Source organism: Triturus cristatus, chromosome 6 (assembly GCF_964204655.1).
Source record: "Triturus cristatus chromosome 6, aTriCri1.1, whole genome shotgun sequence".
Lineage (NCBI taxonomy): Eukaryota > Metazoa > Chordata > Amphibia > Caudata > Salamandridae > Triturus > Triturus cristatus.
Genome location: NC_140589.1, coordinates 215733263 through 215752265, shown reverse-complemented (window position 1 = coordinate 215752265; position 19003 = coordinate 215733263). Strand labels below are relative to the sequence as shown.

General features: G+C 49.5%; 1 protein-coding gene across 6 annotated transcripts in view; it reads left to right on the top strand.

The window, feature by feature from the left end:
* The window catches only part of LOC146816667 (adhesion G protein-coupled receptor F5-like), a 531046-nt gene that overhangs the window by 307829 nt on the left and 204214 nt on the right, over window positions 1-19003 (top strand). For all 6 annotated transcript variants that reach the window (XR_014962931.1, XM_085610566.1, XM_085610564.1 and 3 more), the window contains exon 10: window positions 13204-13401. Coding sequence is in view for 5 of the 6 variants with exons in the window: in XM_085610566.1 (XP_085466692.1) it covers window positions 13204-13401 (198 nt within the window). In the remaining variant the exon portion in view is untranslated. The remainder of the gene's footprint in view (window positions 1-13203; window positions 13402-19003) is intronic.

Here is a 19003-nt window from a genome sequence, read left to right as displayed (position 1 = left end):
TTTTTAAATGCTAATTCCTAACTATAACGTGTGTGAAACCTATGGTTTTTTCAGTGAATTTGTTCGGTTTTTTAAATGCTAAGTTACTTTACGCCATTCGTGGCGTGCACGCCCACTTAACGCAGTTCGTTCCGTGCGCGCACGGTGCGCGCACAGTGAGCACGCGGTGCGCTTCGCGCACTGCGCGCCCACTTTACGCAGTTAGTGCCGTACACGCAAGGTGGGCACGCAGTGCGCTACGCGCACCGCGTGCCCACGTTACGCACCGTGCGCACATGGAGGACATATTATGCGCTTCCTTGTGATAGGTAATCTGTTAAATTTAATTTGTAAGTGATGACAATAATATGCCATGCACAGTGTTTTTTTTTTTTTATTAAAATTTTTAGCGTAAGCGCACCGTACGCGTACGGTAAGCGTAATCGGCGAAATTTTCAAAAAATAAAAATTTACAGTTTTTGGCCTTGGGGGATCTTTGAGGACTCAACTAACATGGCTATGTGCATGGGCGCTGTCTAAACAGCCCCTTTATATGTTTTTTGCCTTTGTTTACAGCCCCCCCCTCAGAGTGCGAGAGAGAAAATGGCGGCCGCCGCTTCCTGGTTTCGACCGATTCGAATGTTTACTTAGATGTAACAGCCAATCAGAATCGCGCTCGCGCACGCCACCGTACGCGTACGGTAAGCTTACGGTAAGCGTACCGTAAGCTGGCTCAGATATATATATTGATTTAAAGGCTATTTTCTCAGAATCTACTGAACAGATTTACACCAAACCTACAAAAGGCACTTCCTTGACCTGAGGACTACCTCTCTGCCAAATTTCTAGTAATTCTGTTCAGCCGTTCGGGCTGTAGCCCTGTCTAAAGGTCCTATGGAAAAATGCATGGGAAAAACGCGTTTTGGGACCCCCCTTTTATCTCAGCCCCCGCTTGACGAATCCCCCCGAGACTTTCAGGGTAGGAGCGGAGCGTAGCGCCCCACCTATTTTGAGAAATTCGCGAGGATTCGTCGACCGGCGCCAAAGTTATTCAAAATAGAATGTTGCGGATTTCCTATGGAAACAGGGTCCTAACTATAACTACCTACTGGCGACCGCCAGTAGGTAATATATATATATATATATATATGTGTGTGTGTGTATGTATGTATGTATGTATGTATCCTATCTATATATCTATATCTACTGGCGGTCGCCAGTAGATAGTTATAGTTAGGACCGTGTTTCCATAGGAAATCCGCAACATTCTATTTGGAATAACTTTGGCGCCGGTTGACGAATCCTCGCGAAATTTTCAAAATAGGTGGGGCGCTCCGCTCCTACCCTGAAAGTCTCGGCGGGATTCGTCAAGCGGGGGCTGAGAAAAAAGGGGGGTCCCAAAACGCATTTTCCCCATGCAATTTTCCATAGGGACCTTTAGTCCAAGGTACAGCCCGAACGGCTGAACAGAATTACTTGAAATTTGGCAGAGAGGTAGTCCTCAGCTCAGGGATGTGCCTTTTGCATATATGGAGTCAATCTGTTCAGTAGTTCCTGAGAAAATTGCAGTTAAAAGCACATACATATCTATAGCCGCGCACTGTGCGCGCACCGTGCGCGCACCCTAATGTGCGTGAGCATAATTCTGATTGGTGGTTATATGTTAGTCAACGTTCGAATCGGTCCAAATCAGGAAGTGTCAGCCGCCATTTTGTTTGTTTTCAGTGCGAGAGTGAAAAAGGAAGGTGGCGAACGTGAAAAGGGGGCAGGGTAGAGAGTTCCTGACCCCCTAGCCTTTGTCAGGGGGTCCCTGAAGGACCCTGAAGACAGAAAAAAACATTTAATTTTAATTTATTTTTTAAATCGCAGGGGTGCGCGCTAGTGCGCGCACGGTCAAAAACCAAATTAAAAAAAAAAAAATGTTTTTAATACGCAGTTTATTGTAAAATAAATGTATAAAAAAATAATACATACATAACTTAGCATTTAAAAAACCGTACAGGGGCGGAGCTTGGCTCGAGACGAAAATGGCTGTCTGAGCCTCGAGCTCCTCCACGCCGACCAACAATCCTGAAATTATCCGAGCACCCTTCACCTAAAAACGAATTTTGGAATGACATTCGTAAGTCGGAAAGCCGCTGCATCCTGGTGATGAGACTCTGATCTCCCTGGACCCCCCCTGTTTGAAGTTACGGGGCTGGTGTGCGGGCGGGGCACTGGGCCGTGGCTCCCAGAGCTGGAGTGTGCGCGAGGCGGAGCTGCGTCGCCGTACGTGCAGGAGTGTGCAGTGAAGACAAGCCTGTCCCCTGCGCTTTGGGGACCAGACTCGCTCGGCCCTTTACGTGTCCCTGCGGGGGCACCGGCGAAGCTGCGGCCCGATCAGGGAGGGGTCTGAGACTGCCCCCACGGCACGAGCGAGAGAGCTGAAACATCGGGAGAAGAACACAGAGGGGAGCCTACATACCCCTCCATCCCCCGGGCGTGAGTGAGGCGACTGGGACCGCGACCAGTACCATGAGGCTGCCCGCAGCAGGGGAGAGGTGTTGTGGAGGTGCCTACGAGTGAGAGGTTAGTGAGGGGAAAAGACGGCAACTCCCAACCCAGACTGCACGGGCAAAACCTGGAGGGCACGCAGTGCAGCCATTTTGCGGCCTACCAGGGGGAATGCGAGCGCCTGCCGCCGCGAGGGTACACACTGAAAGGGCCCCCTGTGGCACTACTGTGCGAAGTGAAGGCCGGCGCTAGGAGCGGTGAAATAAAGGACATTGCCCTGAGGGATGTAGTGTCGGTGACAGCCAGACTGCTACAATAAGCGGATGAGCGGCGGAACTCTCAAGGAAGCCCAGCTGAGGCTGCATTTCCCCCGAGGAGGCTGACATTCAAACGGCACGAGCAGAGAACATCGGCCAAGAGGGGTTGCAGTGCTACGTCTAGATAGTAGAAACACGTGCTTCATCCAACACAAGGGCTTCTGCAAGAAACGGGCACTGCAGCCTTATGGAGAGTGGTGGGATTGACGCTGACTGCGATCACTGGTCAGACGCCCTGCTGGGAGTCGCGCCCCCTGGTGCAGCTGGCCGTCCGTCACGGGGTCTGTCGGTGCAGGTCTGACCGGGATATAGTTGCTGCGGTGAGTGGATCTCCTGTGCAGGTGGCAATATAAATACCATCAACAGCACACCTAGGAGGCAGAACAGTGTAACCCCCTGACACCCTGGCTGAGTGGAGTGGACTTTGCATGGTGCAGCCCAAGGGAAAAACCGTGATGCAGTTCTGGCTGGACCTTCCCCATGGCCCCGTGGGGCCTCGCGGCGGCGCCGTGTGTGGGCCTGGGACAGGACGCGATGTGTGCCGTGGTGGCAGGAGCAACGAGTGACCCGGTAAGGAGCTGTTACACGGCCTGAGGCTCGAGTGCTGCAGGGACTCCAGAGTGGGGGCTTAAAAGACCCGGGGAGCGGCGGATAGACGGCATATCGGTGCCCCTGGGGCATACGGCGACATCTCCTGGCCCACCCCGCACGCGTGTCAGACGATCCCCAGATCGCCCAGGGCCTGGACAGACCGGGTGCTGACACAGCGTGCGCCGGGCAACATGGGGGGGAAGGGCCACCGCGGGGGAACACAGGCGAAGCTGGAAAAGTTTGCATTCCTCAAGGACCGGAATGCGTCCCCCCCCCCCCTGACAAGACTAAAGAGTTTACGCTGGCGGATGTCATGGCCACGCTGACCCAGATGCAGGCCTCAATCGGCACGATCTCCACTGATGTTGCGCTTCTCAGAGCAGACGTTGCAAAAATTAATTCTAGACTGACCGAAGTCGAGGCTACCACGGCAACCCTCACCCACGACACGGCCGAACATCAAAAAACGGATACAAACTCTTGAACTGGTGCAAAAACAGCTGCTGGCCAAGCTGGATGACCAGGAAGGCAGGTCCAGGAGGAATAACGTGCGTGTCGTTGGGGTGCCGGAGAGTGAACGCGGCCCGGCATTGGACCTCTTTGTGGAAAAACTAATCACCGAACAGTTGCAGCCACGTGGGCTCTCAAAAGTTTTCTCGGTGGAGAGGGCGCACCGAGTACCGGGTGGGAGGCCTCGGCCTGGGGCCCCCCCACGCCCGATCCTGGCCCGCATTTTCAACTTTCGCGACCGGGACGCAATCCTCCAGGAGGCGCGTACCGCCCCCCACTGCGGGTGGACAACGGCACAGTCACCCTCTATCCGGACTACACCGCGACAGTGATGCGGCAACGGAGAGACTTCATGGCGGTCAAGGCGGAACTCCGCACTCGAGAACTTAAATATGCGATGTTATATCCGGCGAAGCTGCGAGTGGAGGCGGAGGGGCGCACATGGTTCTTTGCATCGCCAGCGGAGGCCACGGAGTGGCTAGAGGGGTGGCGTCTGGCGAGAACGAAGGGCCGAGCGGAGCGGGCCCCTAGCGGCCATTCCACCTCCCCCGAGAACCTGGATGTCGAGGAGTCGAGGGTGGCGCGCCGTGAAGCTGAGGATGTAAGGGAACAACCGGACTTGACGACAGTGAGGAGCCCGGGGCCGGAATGCACCGGGCGGCCCGGTGGGGCCCGGAAACGGCAGGGGGATTGATGACTCTAGACCTTTTTCTTTCTCCGGACAGTCGGTTACCTGAAGGGACAAGCATATGGTGCGGGGATCGGCGGCGGAACGGTGAGCGGCTTCCCCCCATACGAAAGTAGCAAGTTAATGGGAACTAAGCACTCTGCTGAGTTGGGGTGGCGGGTAGTTCTAAATCCGCTGAGCAGGGAGGGGGGTGGGGGGACGGGGGCATTTTTGTAACGTTGGTTTGTGTTTTGTTTCAGGTTCAGCAACTACTCATTGGTCTATTAGGCTGGCTAGGCTTGAATGGGACCACAAGGGAGACACACGACCATACACACTTCACACATCCGTCCACGACGACGGCATCACATAACATGACCCAAGGGACCACTGATAGATTACTAGACGTACATACACAGCAGCACTGTCCTTCTTTCAGTGTTCTGTCCTGGAACGTCAATGGATTAGGGGACAAGATCAAACTGGGGCTAGTGCTGCAGTATCTCAAGCGTAAAGGACCTGCGGTGGCACTCTTGCAAGAAACGCATTTAGTGGGCACAACCACCAAAGCCCTAGCTAGATGGGGGTTCAAGATGGCGATACATTCGGAGTTCACGACGGGGTCCAGAGGGGTGGGCATATTAGTTAACAAACGTTCTCCCCTGATTCTTCTTGACTCTCGTCGGGAGGAGCACGGTCGCTTTGCGGCACTGACCTGCCAATGGGAGGGGAAAGTGTACAATTTGGTGACCGTCTACATCCCCCCGACACTACACAAGACCTCCTTTAAGGCATTGGGTGAATTCCTGCTGGCGCTAACACAAGGGGAGCTTATCATGGGCGGGGACTTTAATGCAACCATGGACCCGACACTGGATAGGTCATCATGCAGGGAACATGGCGGCGCCACCTCCATTCTGCGAGAATTTACGGAGGCACTGGGCCTCGTAGACACTTGGAGGGCGTATAGGCAAGAGGAGAGACAGTACACATTTCTTTCGGGGGCACACAACACCCTTTCCCGCATAGATTATATTTTCACATCACCCGCGGGGTTCAAGGGGATGACTGAAGTGTCGCACCTCCCCAGGGGTATTTCGGACCACTCGCCTGTGGTCAACACGTTTGCGACCATTGACCCGCGTAAACGCACTGTGTTCCCGGTCCACCCCGGCTATCTCAAAATCCCTAAAATCAGCAAGGCCCTTAAAGCGACGACCAAACAATATTTCACTGAAAATACCGATTCCGTCAGGAGCCCGACGACCCTCTGGGAGGCTTTTAAAACAGTCCTCCGCGGACAAGCTATCTCCATAATTACCGATCACATCAAAACCCAGCGACGCGCGGTGCTGGAGCTAGAGCAGGGGGTGAGTGAGGCTGAGGCAATCCATGCAACACAAGCAGATGATGATTCGGCACATAAAGTCCGCATGGCACAGCAGGAATACAGGTCCCATCTTTGGGAGGGAGCACGAGCTAAACAGGTGGCGACTCAACATACGATTTATGAACTGGGGGACAACGCAGGCAAACTGCTGGCATGGCTGGAGAGGGGGGACCGCGCGGCGCGGTGGGTGGCTCGGATTCGGCTAGACACTGGGGAATTTACCTCGGAGCCACGGCAAATAGCGGGGGCTTTCGCGGCCCACTACAAAATGATATATACGCCTGATGCCTCCTCTACCGTTGCCGATAATGAGACCTTCCTTCGGGACATAGCAATGCCGCGGCTGACCCCTTCGGGGGCCGAGGCCCTGGAGGCGGACCTGACGGCTGAGGAGATCACACTGGCGATTCTGGCTCTTCGCACCGGGAAGGCGATGGGGCCAAATGGAATTCCTCACTAGTGGTCCCGCGCTTACTTGCCATGTATAGAGACGGTCTATCGACCGGGATCCTCCCTCGCGATCAGAGGATGGCTACGATAGTGGCGATCCCGAAACTTAACAAACCGACGCACGAGTGCTCATCTTATCGCCCGATTTCGTTGTTGAACGCAGAGGCGAAGATTCTAGCCAAGGTACTGGCGACAAGACTACAGCCATACCTCTCGACCCTAATACACCCGGATCAGTCGGGATTTATGCCTCACCGAAACACAGCTCTGAATATACGGCGTCTCCACGGGATTATTGCGTGCCGCTCCTCGATAGAGGAGGACGCGGCCATCCTGACATTGATGCACGGATGGCGTTAGATAGGGTAGAATGGCCTTTCCTATTTGCCGTTCTCCGCCACCTGGGACTTGGCCCCAAGATTTGCGCGTGGATCCGGCTTCTATACACCCAGCCACTTGCACAGGTGGTAGTAAACAGCCACGTTTCAGACGCCTTTCCGTTGGGTCGGGGGACGAGACGGGGATGCCCCCTTTCCCCGCTCCTTTTCGCTCTGGCTCTGGAGCCTTTGGCGGCGTGGGTGCGACAGGACCCGGTGATCCGGGGCCTCAAATGGACGATGGGATGGGAGGATCGTATCTCCCTCTATGCGGACGACGTCCTGCTATACCTTGCCTCGCCGGCACGCTCCATCGCCTGCCTCCTCGACATTTGTGCGTCGTACGGGAAGAGGTCCGGCTATGAGATCAACTGGGAGAAATCCATCGTCTATATGCTCCGAGGCTCCCCGCCTCGGCTCCCGAGGGGCTGCAATTTTCGGGTGGCCAATGAAGGATTCAAATATCTCGGCATTTATGTAACTGCAGATCACGACAAATTTGTGGCTGAAAATCTAATGAAGCCCCTGCAAAGGCTTCGTACCGACGTCAAGCACTGGCGCTCCTTGCCCCAGACACTGCTGGGAAGGGCTTCTCTTTTCAAAATGTTGGCCCTCCCTAGATTCCTATACGTGCTACAAAATACCCCTTTCCCGGTTGCGCCCTCGTATTTCGCGGCCGTCAACGCAGAGGTCACTGGCCTCTTGTGGGAGGACAGGGTGCCTCGGATAGCTCTCCACAAGCTCACCAGTGGGTGGTACGATGGCGGTATAGCCCTCCCAGACATCAAAACCTATTACTGGGCGTCGCAACTTATGGTTATAAATCAATGGCTGCATGTGCCGGGAGATGACCCTGCGTACCGTATGGATAGGCAACTGCTGGGGGCAGCGGGGGTTGTGGGAGCACTCTACAACCCCAAAAGAGGTCACGTTTCGGCGGGGCCCGCAGCGCACACCCTTCGGATATGGTTTGCGGCACAGCGAACAATGGGATGGGCAGGGAGGATTACCCAGGCTACGCCACTCTGGGAGACAAAACAGCTTGGGGTACTACGCACCACCAAGGGGTTCCACCAGTGGGATCTAATTGGCATCTCCAGGGTCGGGGACCTCTGGAAGAAGGGAGAGGTGGTCACTTTTACCCAATTACAGGCAGACTACGACTTGGCAGACACCGAACGTTTCCGGTACTTACAAATCCACCACGCACTTCGGGCGGCGATTCCACCTGGGACACGGCTCCCGGAGTCATCAACCCTGGAAGACCGGCTCCTCACAGAACACCTAACTCAAAGAGCGACGTCCCTAACCTACCGGAAAATAATAAATAATCGCCCTGATCCTTTCTTGACCCTTAAGAGTAAATGGGAGGCAGAACTCGGAGACTTAGATGAGGCGGAGTGGCAATCCGCGCTCTCCTCCCCCAAAGAGGTGGGCATATCGTCCAGACTAAGGCTGGTCCAACTTAAAATTCTGCACCGCACATATTACACCCGTACACTCCTATTTAAATTGCAACGGGCGGAATCCCCGCAATGTCTTAGGCAATGTGGACACGAGGGAACTTTCTTTCACACCCTATGGGAGTGCCCAGTCATAGCGCTTTACTGGAAGGGAGTGTTGCACACGCTCTCCCGGGTGACCAGAGTCCTGACGCTCCCGGAGCCTCGGAGGTGTCTCCTCAATATCTGGGAACAAACGGACCACAAGAGAGTGACACAGCTCTGGGTGACGTTGGGGCTCATGCTGGCAAAACGCAATATAGCCCAGCGATGGGGATCGGGGCAGTCGCCCACCCTGGCGCAATGGATCCAGGACATGGACTATGTAATGGTGGTTGAAAAAACTGTATATATGCATAGAGGTTGCCCCAAAAAATGGTCCCAGGTGTGGGGTGGGTGGAATGTATACAGAGGGAATATATGTGAACCCCCGCACGATGCCTCAGACTCTGAACTCAGTGACCAAGAATAGCCATCCTTTCGTTAACAGCGGTTGGGGATGGGAACGACTGTATGATGCATATGGAGTGTCTTTGTGTCTCAACTGTGCCTGTACTGAATTGTTGCAATACTTTTGGGCTAATTTCCTGCTAAGCCTGATACGAGATGAGTGGTGTTTTTGTTTGCAAAAACTTAATAAAAATATTCCAAAAAAAAAAAACGTACAAATTCACTGAAAAAACCATAGGTTTCACACACGTTATAGTTAGGAATTAGCATTTAAAAAACCTTGCAAATTCACTTAAAAAACCATAGGTTTCACACATGTTCTAGTTAGTTGGATATTTCACTCGTAAAAAAAAATGAAATTCCCCCGTTATAGTTAGTTCAGTTAACTATAACTCGCGCGACCGCCACTCTATCATAAGGATGATAGTGATGTCATGATTGATGCCACTGACCATGTCATGAGTGATGTAATAGGTGACGTCATCAGCAGTGGATTGCGGTCGCGCGAGTTATAGTTACCTGAACTAACTATAACGGGGGAATTTCATTGGTTTTTTACGCGTTAAATATCCAACTAACTATACCATGTGTGAAACCTATGGTTTTTTAAGTGAAAATATATCTTCAGCAAAACCCTCTACGGTCCACACCAACGAACCAGAGTCTACATGGCACAGAGAGACTCCACAATTATTTTCTTAGAGGTACTTTTTATTTCTTGAACACCATAAGTGCAAACGTGAAAGGACGGTCAACGCGTTTCGGCGGATGCCTTCAACTGGACCATAGAGTCCTGCCGTCTAAACTGTCTATTTAAAGTGACACAGTACATGAATCCCTTGTTTGTTTGTTTCTGTTAAAAAATAGACTAGACTGTTAACCCACATTTATAAGTCTTTGCATTGGCTTTTGGCAGCTGCCATTTTTTCTCTTGCAATTTTGAACTTGCTGGTAAAGTACCCTGGCCAAACAGAAATTCATTACTAAGAAAGCTGGTTTAAAAACAACTGCATCATTATTACTACTCAAATGCCGAGGGAAGGTGCGGGAGGGGTCGCCCTGGTGGAGGGAGGTTTTTTCCAAGGGTAGAGACAGAAGGGCAGGGAAGCCTACGATACACATCTAGACAGGCATGATCATTTTATCTCTGTTATATTAGGGTATGAGGAGGTGTATCAGATTATCACATCGGTGATGTCATCAGTGATGTCACCAGTGATGACATTTGAGATGTCGTCACCGATGTCACTGACCATGTCATGAATGATGTAATATGTGACGTCATCAGCAGTGCATTGTGGGGGCGTGAGTTATAGTTAGCTCAACTAACTATAATGGCCAAATTTCTCTGGTTTTGTACGAGTGAAATGTCCAACTAACTAGAACGTCCCTGAAACCTGTGTTTTTTTGTGTGAATATATTTATATATATATATATATATATATATATATATATATATATATACACACACATACATAAATAAATATATATATATTCACTGAAAAAAACATAGGTTTCAGGCCTGATATAGTTAGGAATTAGCATTTAAAAAACCTTGGAAATTCACTGAAAAACAATAGGTTTTTGGGGTGTTATAGTTAGCTGGACATTTCACACAAACAAAACCATTGAAATTCCTCCGATATAGTTAGTTATACTAACTAAATCTCACGCGCCCGCAATCCACTGCTGATGATGTCACATATTACATAATTCATGACATGGTCAGTGACATCCCAGATGACATCAGCAGAACAAGTAACCCCTTTAGTAGGTCCCGCTCTTGTCACATTTAACAGCATAATTTTCTCGACCCTTAGTGGGACCACAGGACCCCATGCGAGTTATTTTTACCGCAATCTTGCCGAACCGCATTCAAGTCCGGATAGAGTTCCGGACACGGCCTCCGTTAGTTCAGGATGGTGCTTAAAAAAAAAAATATATATATATATATATATATATATATCTATATATATATATATATATATATCCTTAGAACCTCACATTAAGAGAAGGACAGCCAGCACTTGAAGTCAAGGGAAATTAGCCTGTTTAATGGATCAGGTAGTCTCCTCATGCAACTATCTTCAATGGCCTAAAAACTATGCCCCCAAGATGATAACAACAAACTTGTGCTAGTTTTCAAATCTAAACATTACAGGGTACAGGCGGAACCTGCAAGAATGGGAAACGTGTCCATGTTGAAAGAGTAGGAAAGTACATGTAAACAAGAGCTATTGATTAAGCAAAGATGAATACAGGAAATGCTGTGTTTGTGCTATTAAATTTCAATGATTGCTGTAACAGCTTGTCCTCTATGGCACTGAGGAAGTCCTTTAAGTGGCTGGATGTTACTTCTCATGTTGCATTGGACTTACAAACAAGTTGGATGTACTCAGAGGGTGGGGACTATCTGAGAATGAACACCATTGTCACAATATGGAAGACATTGGTCAAAAAGGCAGCCAGTCCAACTGCCAGCTGTATTGCATCCTTTTTTTTTTTTAAATAAACTTTATTGTGCTTTATCAGAAAGCAAAAACACAAAGAGACAATTAAAACATGCCAATATACATGTGTCCATACTTCCTCCGTAACCCGCTGTAACACCCAGCCACCCATACAACCTTCTCCTTCATTGTTTCACCCATAATACAGTCCCAGCAACATCACTCAGCTGACCTTGTTTGCTATAGCCACAGTGCACCTCTTCAATGGAGTTATGAAAGTACGCAATCTGAATCAAGGTGATCTATTATTCGGGGAATCCACTAATTTGGTAAACATCACAGCCCATTCAGAAAGGTCTTCAGTCAGGCACTCATCCTCTTTACCCTTTAAATAGTTTTCATCTGCTATCGCCCATTCAAGCAAATCCTTTCTCCAGACTTCTTGGCTACGGCTCCAAGCTGAGACCGAATGTATGGTGATCTGACACTTAGCCACTCCATGCTTAGTGCTGCCATCCGTTCCCTCAACTCGACAGTCTTGTGGTAGGGAATACAACCAACAAACATTGTTTTATTGATGGTGCTGGTAAACCATTGATCGTTAATTGTAAACTCTTGAAAACAGCATTACGAAAGCACAACCACTCTACAGAAACCTCAAACCATATGCAGAACGTCCACCCCCCTGCTTGTCATAGCTGTACCGCATATTACCTTAAGTGTTTCCAGCTGACGTGGTTGAGTGTGCGTACTTAATTACCACTGTAGAAAAGAGGAAGTGGGAGGGTATGACCAGGTAAATAGTATTGATAGATTGCCCAATTAACATGCAGACAAGGAGATCTGGCCTGGACAGAGATTCTGGAGGGAGATTCATCATGCTCTTTTCTAGCATTGTATGCTATGCAAAGTAGTTTATAGGTTAGGATACATGGATAATGTAAGGGAAGTGGCTACAAGGGGATTGGCCAGGGCTCCATCTGAGTCTATAAGGTGTGTCCAGGGCAGCTCAGCAGGCTGAAAGTGTCAGAGGGCATTTGTAGTCTGAGTGGTTCCTGCCAGTACAAAATACCTAAGAGAGTTATGTGGCTGGGTTGGGTGGGAGTGTCTTAGACAGGCCCAAGCTAGGCAGTCATCCTTCCAGCCAAATTACCTCTGTCATTAGCATCTGCAGCCCTGCTACTTGTCGGGGTGAGGATACAGGGGGAGTGGCATGTGGCAAGCAATATTCCACTGGTGCAAATGTGCAACTGAAGGTAAGAAGAGCCAAGTAGGAAGACTTTGGTGTTGTTTTTTCAAGGTCGTTTGCTCTATATGAGCGGAAACAAGCCATTGTCATGAGTGTATGATGAAAATATCTGGCACAGTGTCCATTTGGCAAACTGCTCATCATTTTCACTCGCAGACCAAACGTAGTATATTTTTTAGTTGAGGTTCCTTGTGTCACATGCTTCCTTGGTAGCACTCTACATGATTCTGCCTGTTGCTCAACCTCATGGTTCTAGACTGGTTGATGAAGGTCTAACAAAGCGATACTCCTTTTAGCATGGGAGGCCAGGCCATGCAACCGCTTATGGTTAGCAACATCTGATTATTAGTCTTGGGACACACATTTTTGTCTGCACCACAGCTTCCCCTCCCTATGGTAGGCATTTCCAAAAGGCTCCGGCTCCCTCGGAATACAGCAAATGAGCAGCAGCCAACATATTGAACCACAGTGATGTCACTGCACACAACTTTCACCACTAGGGGCCGCCTGATCCCATCCCTCACCTTTTCCAGGATCAAAGAGAACCCTGCTGGGCCAAGCATGAGCCTAGGTTAGAGTTGATGGTGATTTTTGAGGGGGAGACCGAAACATGAGCAGAAAACAGTAAAGCAATCCTAGTGATCAAGAATAAAGCGGATGAAGGGTGAATGGTAAGTGCAATGTCTGAGATAATGGCTATGTCACGTTATTAATCACACAAATGAATGCCAATATTTGTGGAGGTTTTGTTTTTTAATTACGCTTATTTGCTCCACAGGAAGCTACACTTGCTCACTGAAAGATGATCTTAATATATATGTACAGAGTAAAGAACTTGTGGTTCAGCTACTGAAAGAGGAGAGTCGTGATAGCGTTCTGTGTGGTGGTGACCAGGTGGACATATTCAAATGCTGCACTAATGGCAACACTACAAACCTTACAGCAAATTGCACAGTGGGAGAACAAGCCTTTCGTGGTAAGTAGTGTCTGAATTTCCTTTTGTATGCCTGAATCATAATGATTGGAATTTTAATGTAGTTTTAAACTCAAGGACTGTCTAGCAATATTTTTAAAAGTCAGAAATCGAATATTGTTGGTTTTTACCTCTGATTGGTGACCTTTAAAAACATCCTCACGTATTTCAGTGGAAATTAAAGTGATTCCAGGGATCTCCTTGTTTAGTTCTGCCACCTACTCCCTCCTTCCTTTTATCAATAATGGAAATATTCTGTGGCTGTAAGTAATTTTTTTCTTGTTTTTCTCTAACTGGAAACGTGTCTTCTGCAATATATGTGTTTGTGTATATGTTTAGATACCCATAAACTCTATGGAAAGACCTTTCCTCCTTCCTTTATAGGAGTAGAGTTAAGGGTGTGTCCATAGTGGCTACTAAAACAGGGTTGAAAAACGATTGTGGACACCCACAAGCTTTCTTTGTCGGTGTTCCCAACCCCAGCACTCACCCAAATTCGCCATCTACCACCCTATCCTATACTTACAGAAAACCTACCATGCGTGTTCGTTTTTCCCAGAGATCAATCCAATTAGCCGTGATTGTAAAATCTTTGTTCTGTAAATCAACTTTATATGCACTTAGACATTTACATGAGCAAAAGGTTTACTAACTCAGACAGTAATTTAACAGCCGTAGTGTGGCAACTGTAAAAGCATACCTTACAGTGAGTGTATAATGTCTTTTAACTTGTCTTTATAAGTTGTGCTAAATGTAAGGTTTTTTGGAGTATGAATTCTTCCATGTTTTCAATAACCATGTTAAAGAGCCTAAACAGGTGGTTTAAAGTTTACCATTACTAATCGCAAACCTGCCATGGGCTTGAGAAATGAAATTGCATTTGTAGAGTAACACGTAGACATTTTGTGCTGTAAAGTGAAAACATGAGGCTTTGATATTCACATGCTTGGTCAGAAGCTTTCCATTTAGCAATACATGTAAAACATTGACAAGTAATTCATAGCTTGACCTAAATGTGTTATTGTTTTATATAATATTTATTTTAATTTTGCAATAAGAATACAATGGGTGCACATTGTTCAGCAGGCCAGCAGCGAGGGAATTACAGCAGTTTACACAATGGAAAAAGAGAAAACAGAGCAGTTGACTTCCAATCATACATAGTTTCAAAAAGAGAGGCCTGGGGGAAATGGAGGATGCCCTGGTAACCCTGTTTTGACCCGCTGCTGGCCCCCTCAGTCTTTCTGGTGGCTCTTGGCCCTGTCAAGAGTTAGGATGTCCCCACAGAGCGCTCTGCAAGTCATGAGATCCGTAGCCTGCTTCTCATCCCTCCTGCTGGCTTTCATGTGTACTTCTTCAGCAGTTGACTATTTTTGCATATCTCTCCACCAATCCATCATCAAGGGAGAACGTCTACACATCCACACAATGGCAGTCTTATGTCTCGCTAGTACTATGAGTAATTGCAGCAATTTGTAGGCTATCTTGCGGGTTTTAGGTCTTGGAACATGCCCGAGTAGGCAGTGAAGTGGGGTGGCCTCAATCCGAAGGCCAGTTTCTCCCCTCACCCGCTCCACAACTAGCGTCCAGAATCTGTGCACCTCTGGGCACCACCAGGCTAAATGCAAAAAGTCTGCCCCCTCCACCGCACACCTAGAATAGGCTCCATCCCAGTGCAGGTCTATGCGGCACAGCCTCACCTGGGTCATGTAGACGCAGTACCGAAAATTTAAATGTATCCTGTGTGAGTCAGGGCGCACCCGGATCTCCAGGCCCCATCGTCCATGGGAGCCAACAGATCCGCATCCCAGGTGGCTCATGCCCGGGGGGAGCGGCATTGGACCTCTTGGCCCTGTAGAGTGAGGAGACCAAACGGCATCCACTGCCACATGTGAGCATAATGTCTAGAGTTTGAGTCATCTGTGGGGCATCAGAGAACATGAGCCAAGCCTCCCTTGCTAGATTCTTGAGGCCTGTGTGCTGAAGGTATTGGCTCCATCCCACACCAAACACCTCACATGCCCGTTTGTATGAAATAATTGTCTAATTTGGGTACAAATCTGGCAGTACCTGTCAGCCCCCCTCCCTCCAAGCCTGGTATGACAGGTTTCCTATCATTTTTCTTACTGGAGCCAGGGACCACACACTCAGCTGCCAGTGGAACGGTGCGTGCCTGAGGTCGCGCTCCACAAAAGCCTTCCACACAGCTGTGGTCTGCTTGACCACATATGGTAAGCCGCCTGCAGCACCCGTCCCCTCCATAAGGGCGGCCGAAAAACTCTCTGACTGGGCTATAAGAGAGAGCCCAACGGTGGACTTATAGCTCTGCACCTATGCTAATTTCATTAGTATCAAAGTCCTGCACACTCACTCTCCAGAACCAGCCGTTGTGTGGTGCCTCTGGGTTGCAGATCCTTAATTGCTGAAGGGAATGGGGGTGCGCCAGGCAACGAAGTCTAATCACTCTTGTAGTTTCAAAACCTTTATTTGTACTTATTCTTTTCTTTTTTTTTTCATAGCACATACAGCTCAGCCAATGCGTTTCGTTCCAAAACAGTAGGAACTTCATCAGGGCTTTAGAAACAGGATCATCGAAATCCTTTTTTCTGCCACAGCCAGTGTAGTTAATCCAGATTATTCCGCCGGATGAGTTGAGAATTCCCAGGGCATCATCATGCCCATAAACGAAAAATCTCATCCAAATTCTTGTTCGAAAGAACGAACAAGAATTCGGATGAGGTTTTTTATTTATGGGCATGATAATGACGATATTAGATGGGTGCTTTCCCCTACGCGGATCCCCCACTGCCCGAGTTCACATCATACCCACACCGCATGGGCTCAATGGCCAGAGTAAACCACAAAAGCGACAGTAGGCAGCCCTGTCATGTCTCAGGCTCTAGCTTCCACTTCTAAGACTGACTCTGCCCCATATGAATCCTGACACAGGGCTCTGTATAAAGAAGTTGCACCCACCAATGGAAGCACGGGCCAAAGCCGTCACCCTCAGTACCTCCTGAAAATAGCCTCAGTCTACAGTGTCAAAAGCTTTCTCAAGATCAATGGACACCAATGCTAATGGCCTGTATCTCATACATGTGATACAAATGCCGTAGATTCATGCCTGTGTTGTGGCCGGGGATGAACCCACACTGGTCCTCATATATAAGGTGTGGCACTCGGGGAGCAAGTTGCCTCACAAGGGCCTTACATAAAATTTTAATGTCGGAATTGATAAATGTGAGTGGGCGGTACGCTGCCGGGTCCCGTTCATCTCCCCCTGCTTAAAGAGCATGCAGAGATGCCCTTCCCGCAGAGAGGTGGTCAGGAGCTCCCTGCCCAAATGCCTCATTGTATACTTGCAGGAGCAGATGTGCCAACTGTTCTGAGTAGGCCTGATAATATTAGATTGGAACCACTCCCCCCCCCCCCCGGTACCTTTCCCCTGGGCAGTTTAACCTCCTTCAGCTCCTCAGTCTTTGGTCGGGCCTCCAGCTCCTCTTTGGCTGCCTGCGGGTGACGCATCAGCAGCAGCCCCCCCACGAATGGGACAAAGCAATCAGTTTGAACCGAAGGACCTGCAGCATACACCCTCTGCAGGTGCTGCTGAAACATGTCCAATATACCTGCTCTGGAGTGCTCGAGATTTCCTGCAGCATTATGGACACAGGTTGTCAATGTAGATGCAGGATCCAGGCCAGTAGGCATCCAGATTTGTCGCCTTCAGCGTGAAGCCTCTGGCAGTAACATGTAAGTATGTATTTATCCAGTCTCTCCCAAATGTCACTAATCTGTTCGCGCAGCTCTTGCTTGGGGGCAGAGTCTGTAGGGTGGACCAGGTCACCCATCTGGAGCCCTGCCAATGTGCCTTCCTTGTCTTTCAGCTCCCTCTGCAACTGGCGTCGGACGCCACACATGTCCCATACCCTCTCCCCGCATCACTCCTTTTATTGCTTCCCTCTGTCAATCGACTGGTTATCCAACCCCAGTTAAGGGTCATGTAATCTGAGAGAGCCGTCCTCCCCTCTTGGTCCTCTAGTAAATCTGGGGACATCCTCCACCTTCGAGGTCCCTGAAGTATTCCATCAGACCACACAGCACACCGGCGCGTGCTCCGACAAGAAGCGCGCTAGATGCGTTACTTCTGCCTCTGTCTCCTACTCCTAGACCCAATCGAGCCTACTGTGTGTTCTTTGTGGGAGAGAAACAGGTGAAGAGCCTCTGGGCTGGGTGTCTCGCATCAACGCCTGCAGTTGATTCATCATACAGGGCTTTGTGCCAGCTCTGGGGGGTGTCTATCCAATGTATGGTCAATGACACAATTAAAGTCCCCCAGCCATATCAAAGGTACATCTAGCTCTGCAGTGATTAGGTCCTGCATCGCCTGGTAGAAAGAAGGCTCATCCGTATTGGGGGCATATGTGTTCAGTATAGCTATGTTTCGGCCATCTAGCTGTCCTTGCAACAGAACAAAACGGCATTCCACGTCTGCCTCCATGTACTGAAGAGTGAACGGGGGGTCCAGTGCCTCCCAAATCAGAATCCCCCTGGCATAAGTAGAGTAGGAGAAGTGAAATACCTGTCCCCGCCATCTTTTAGCCACCTGCGCAGCTCATGGATCATCCAGGTGGATTTCCTGCAAACAGGCAAACGTGATGTTGTCGTTTTAGGAAGGAGAGCTCCCTATGTTTGGTGGAGGTACCCAAGCCTCTAACATTCCAACTGAGCAACTTAACCCCATGTGTCATATGTGCACATTTTGCCGTTCGTCCTGCCAGCGGACTCCCATCTGCCCTCCAGCCCCTCTGATCGCCGTGCTTCCACAACATGTACTTTCATCAAGAAACCAATGAACAGAAACTTCCCACCCCCACTCTTGGACAATTCAAGACAACGTCACGGTCAAGATTGCCCATCCCAAGCTTGTGCCAGGTCGTACACAGCTGCCCCAAGCATCCAACAGGGATTTCTAACTAACGTGTGATGCTGCCTCAACGGGCCGCCCCGCCTCTGGCTAGTTATAACTATGTCAGCCATTAACAGCCCTCAGCATCAATCAGCATCTAACACTGAGCTCAAGATGTGGAGAGGTGTGGTGCAGCAGCCAGGGCAGCTGACTTCGGAACACAGGTCTCCTAGTTCGATCCCCGGCTCCGGTGGCAGCTCAGCACCATGTGATTCTGGGCAATAGCTCACTCAATTTCCACAACGGCCCCCAGCGCCTTGAGACCCGCAAGGGTGAGTAGTTTGCACTTTACAAATACGGATTTACATATATATATTTTTTTTTTTTTACATTTTACAAGATGCAACCTCCTCCCTCCTCTTGCCCCTACACTCCCCAGCAATTCCGGGCACGACCCGAGCCACAGCATTCATACTAGCATCACTGCTGGGGAACCATCATTGAATTCAAGCCCAGTGCACAACACATGCATACAGGTAATGCCCAGTCTAGGCTGAAACAGTTCAAATCGGCACTTCGTTCAGATGTCTTCTGGGTCAGGAGCCTCAACCATTAGGGTCTCCGGAACAATGACTGCAGTTGGACCCAGTATCTACGATGGCCTGTCCGGGACCAATGCCACATCTGTTAGTTGTAGTT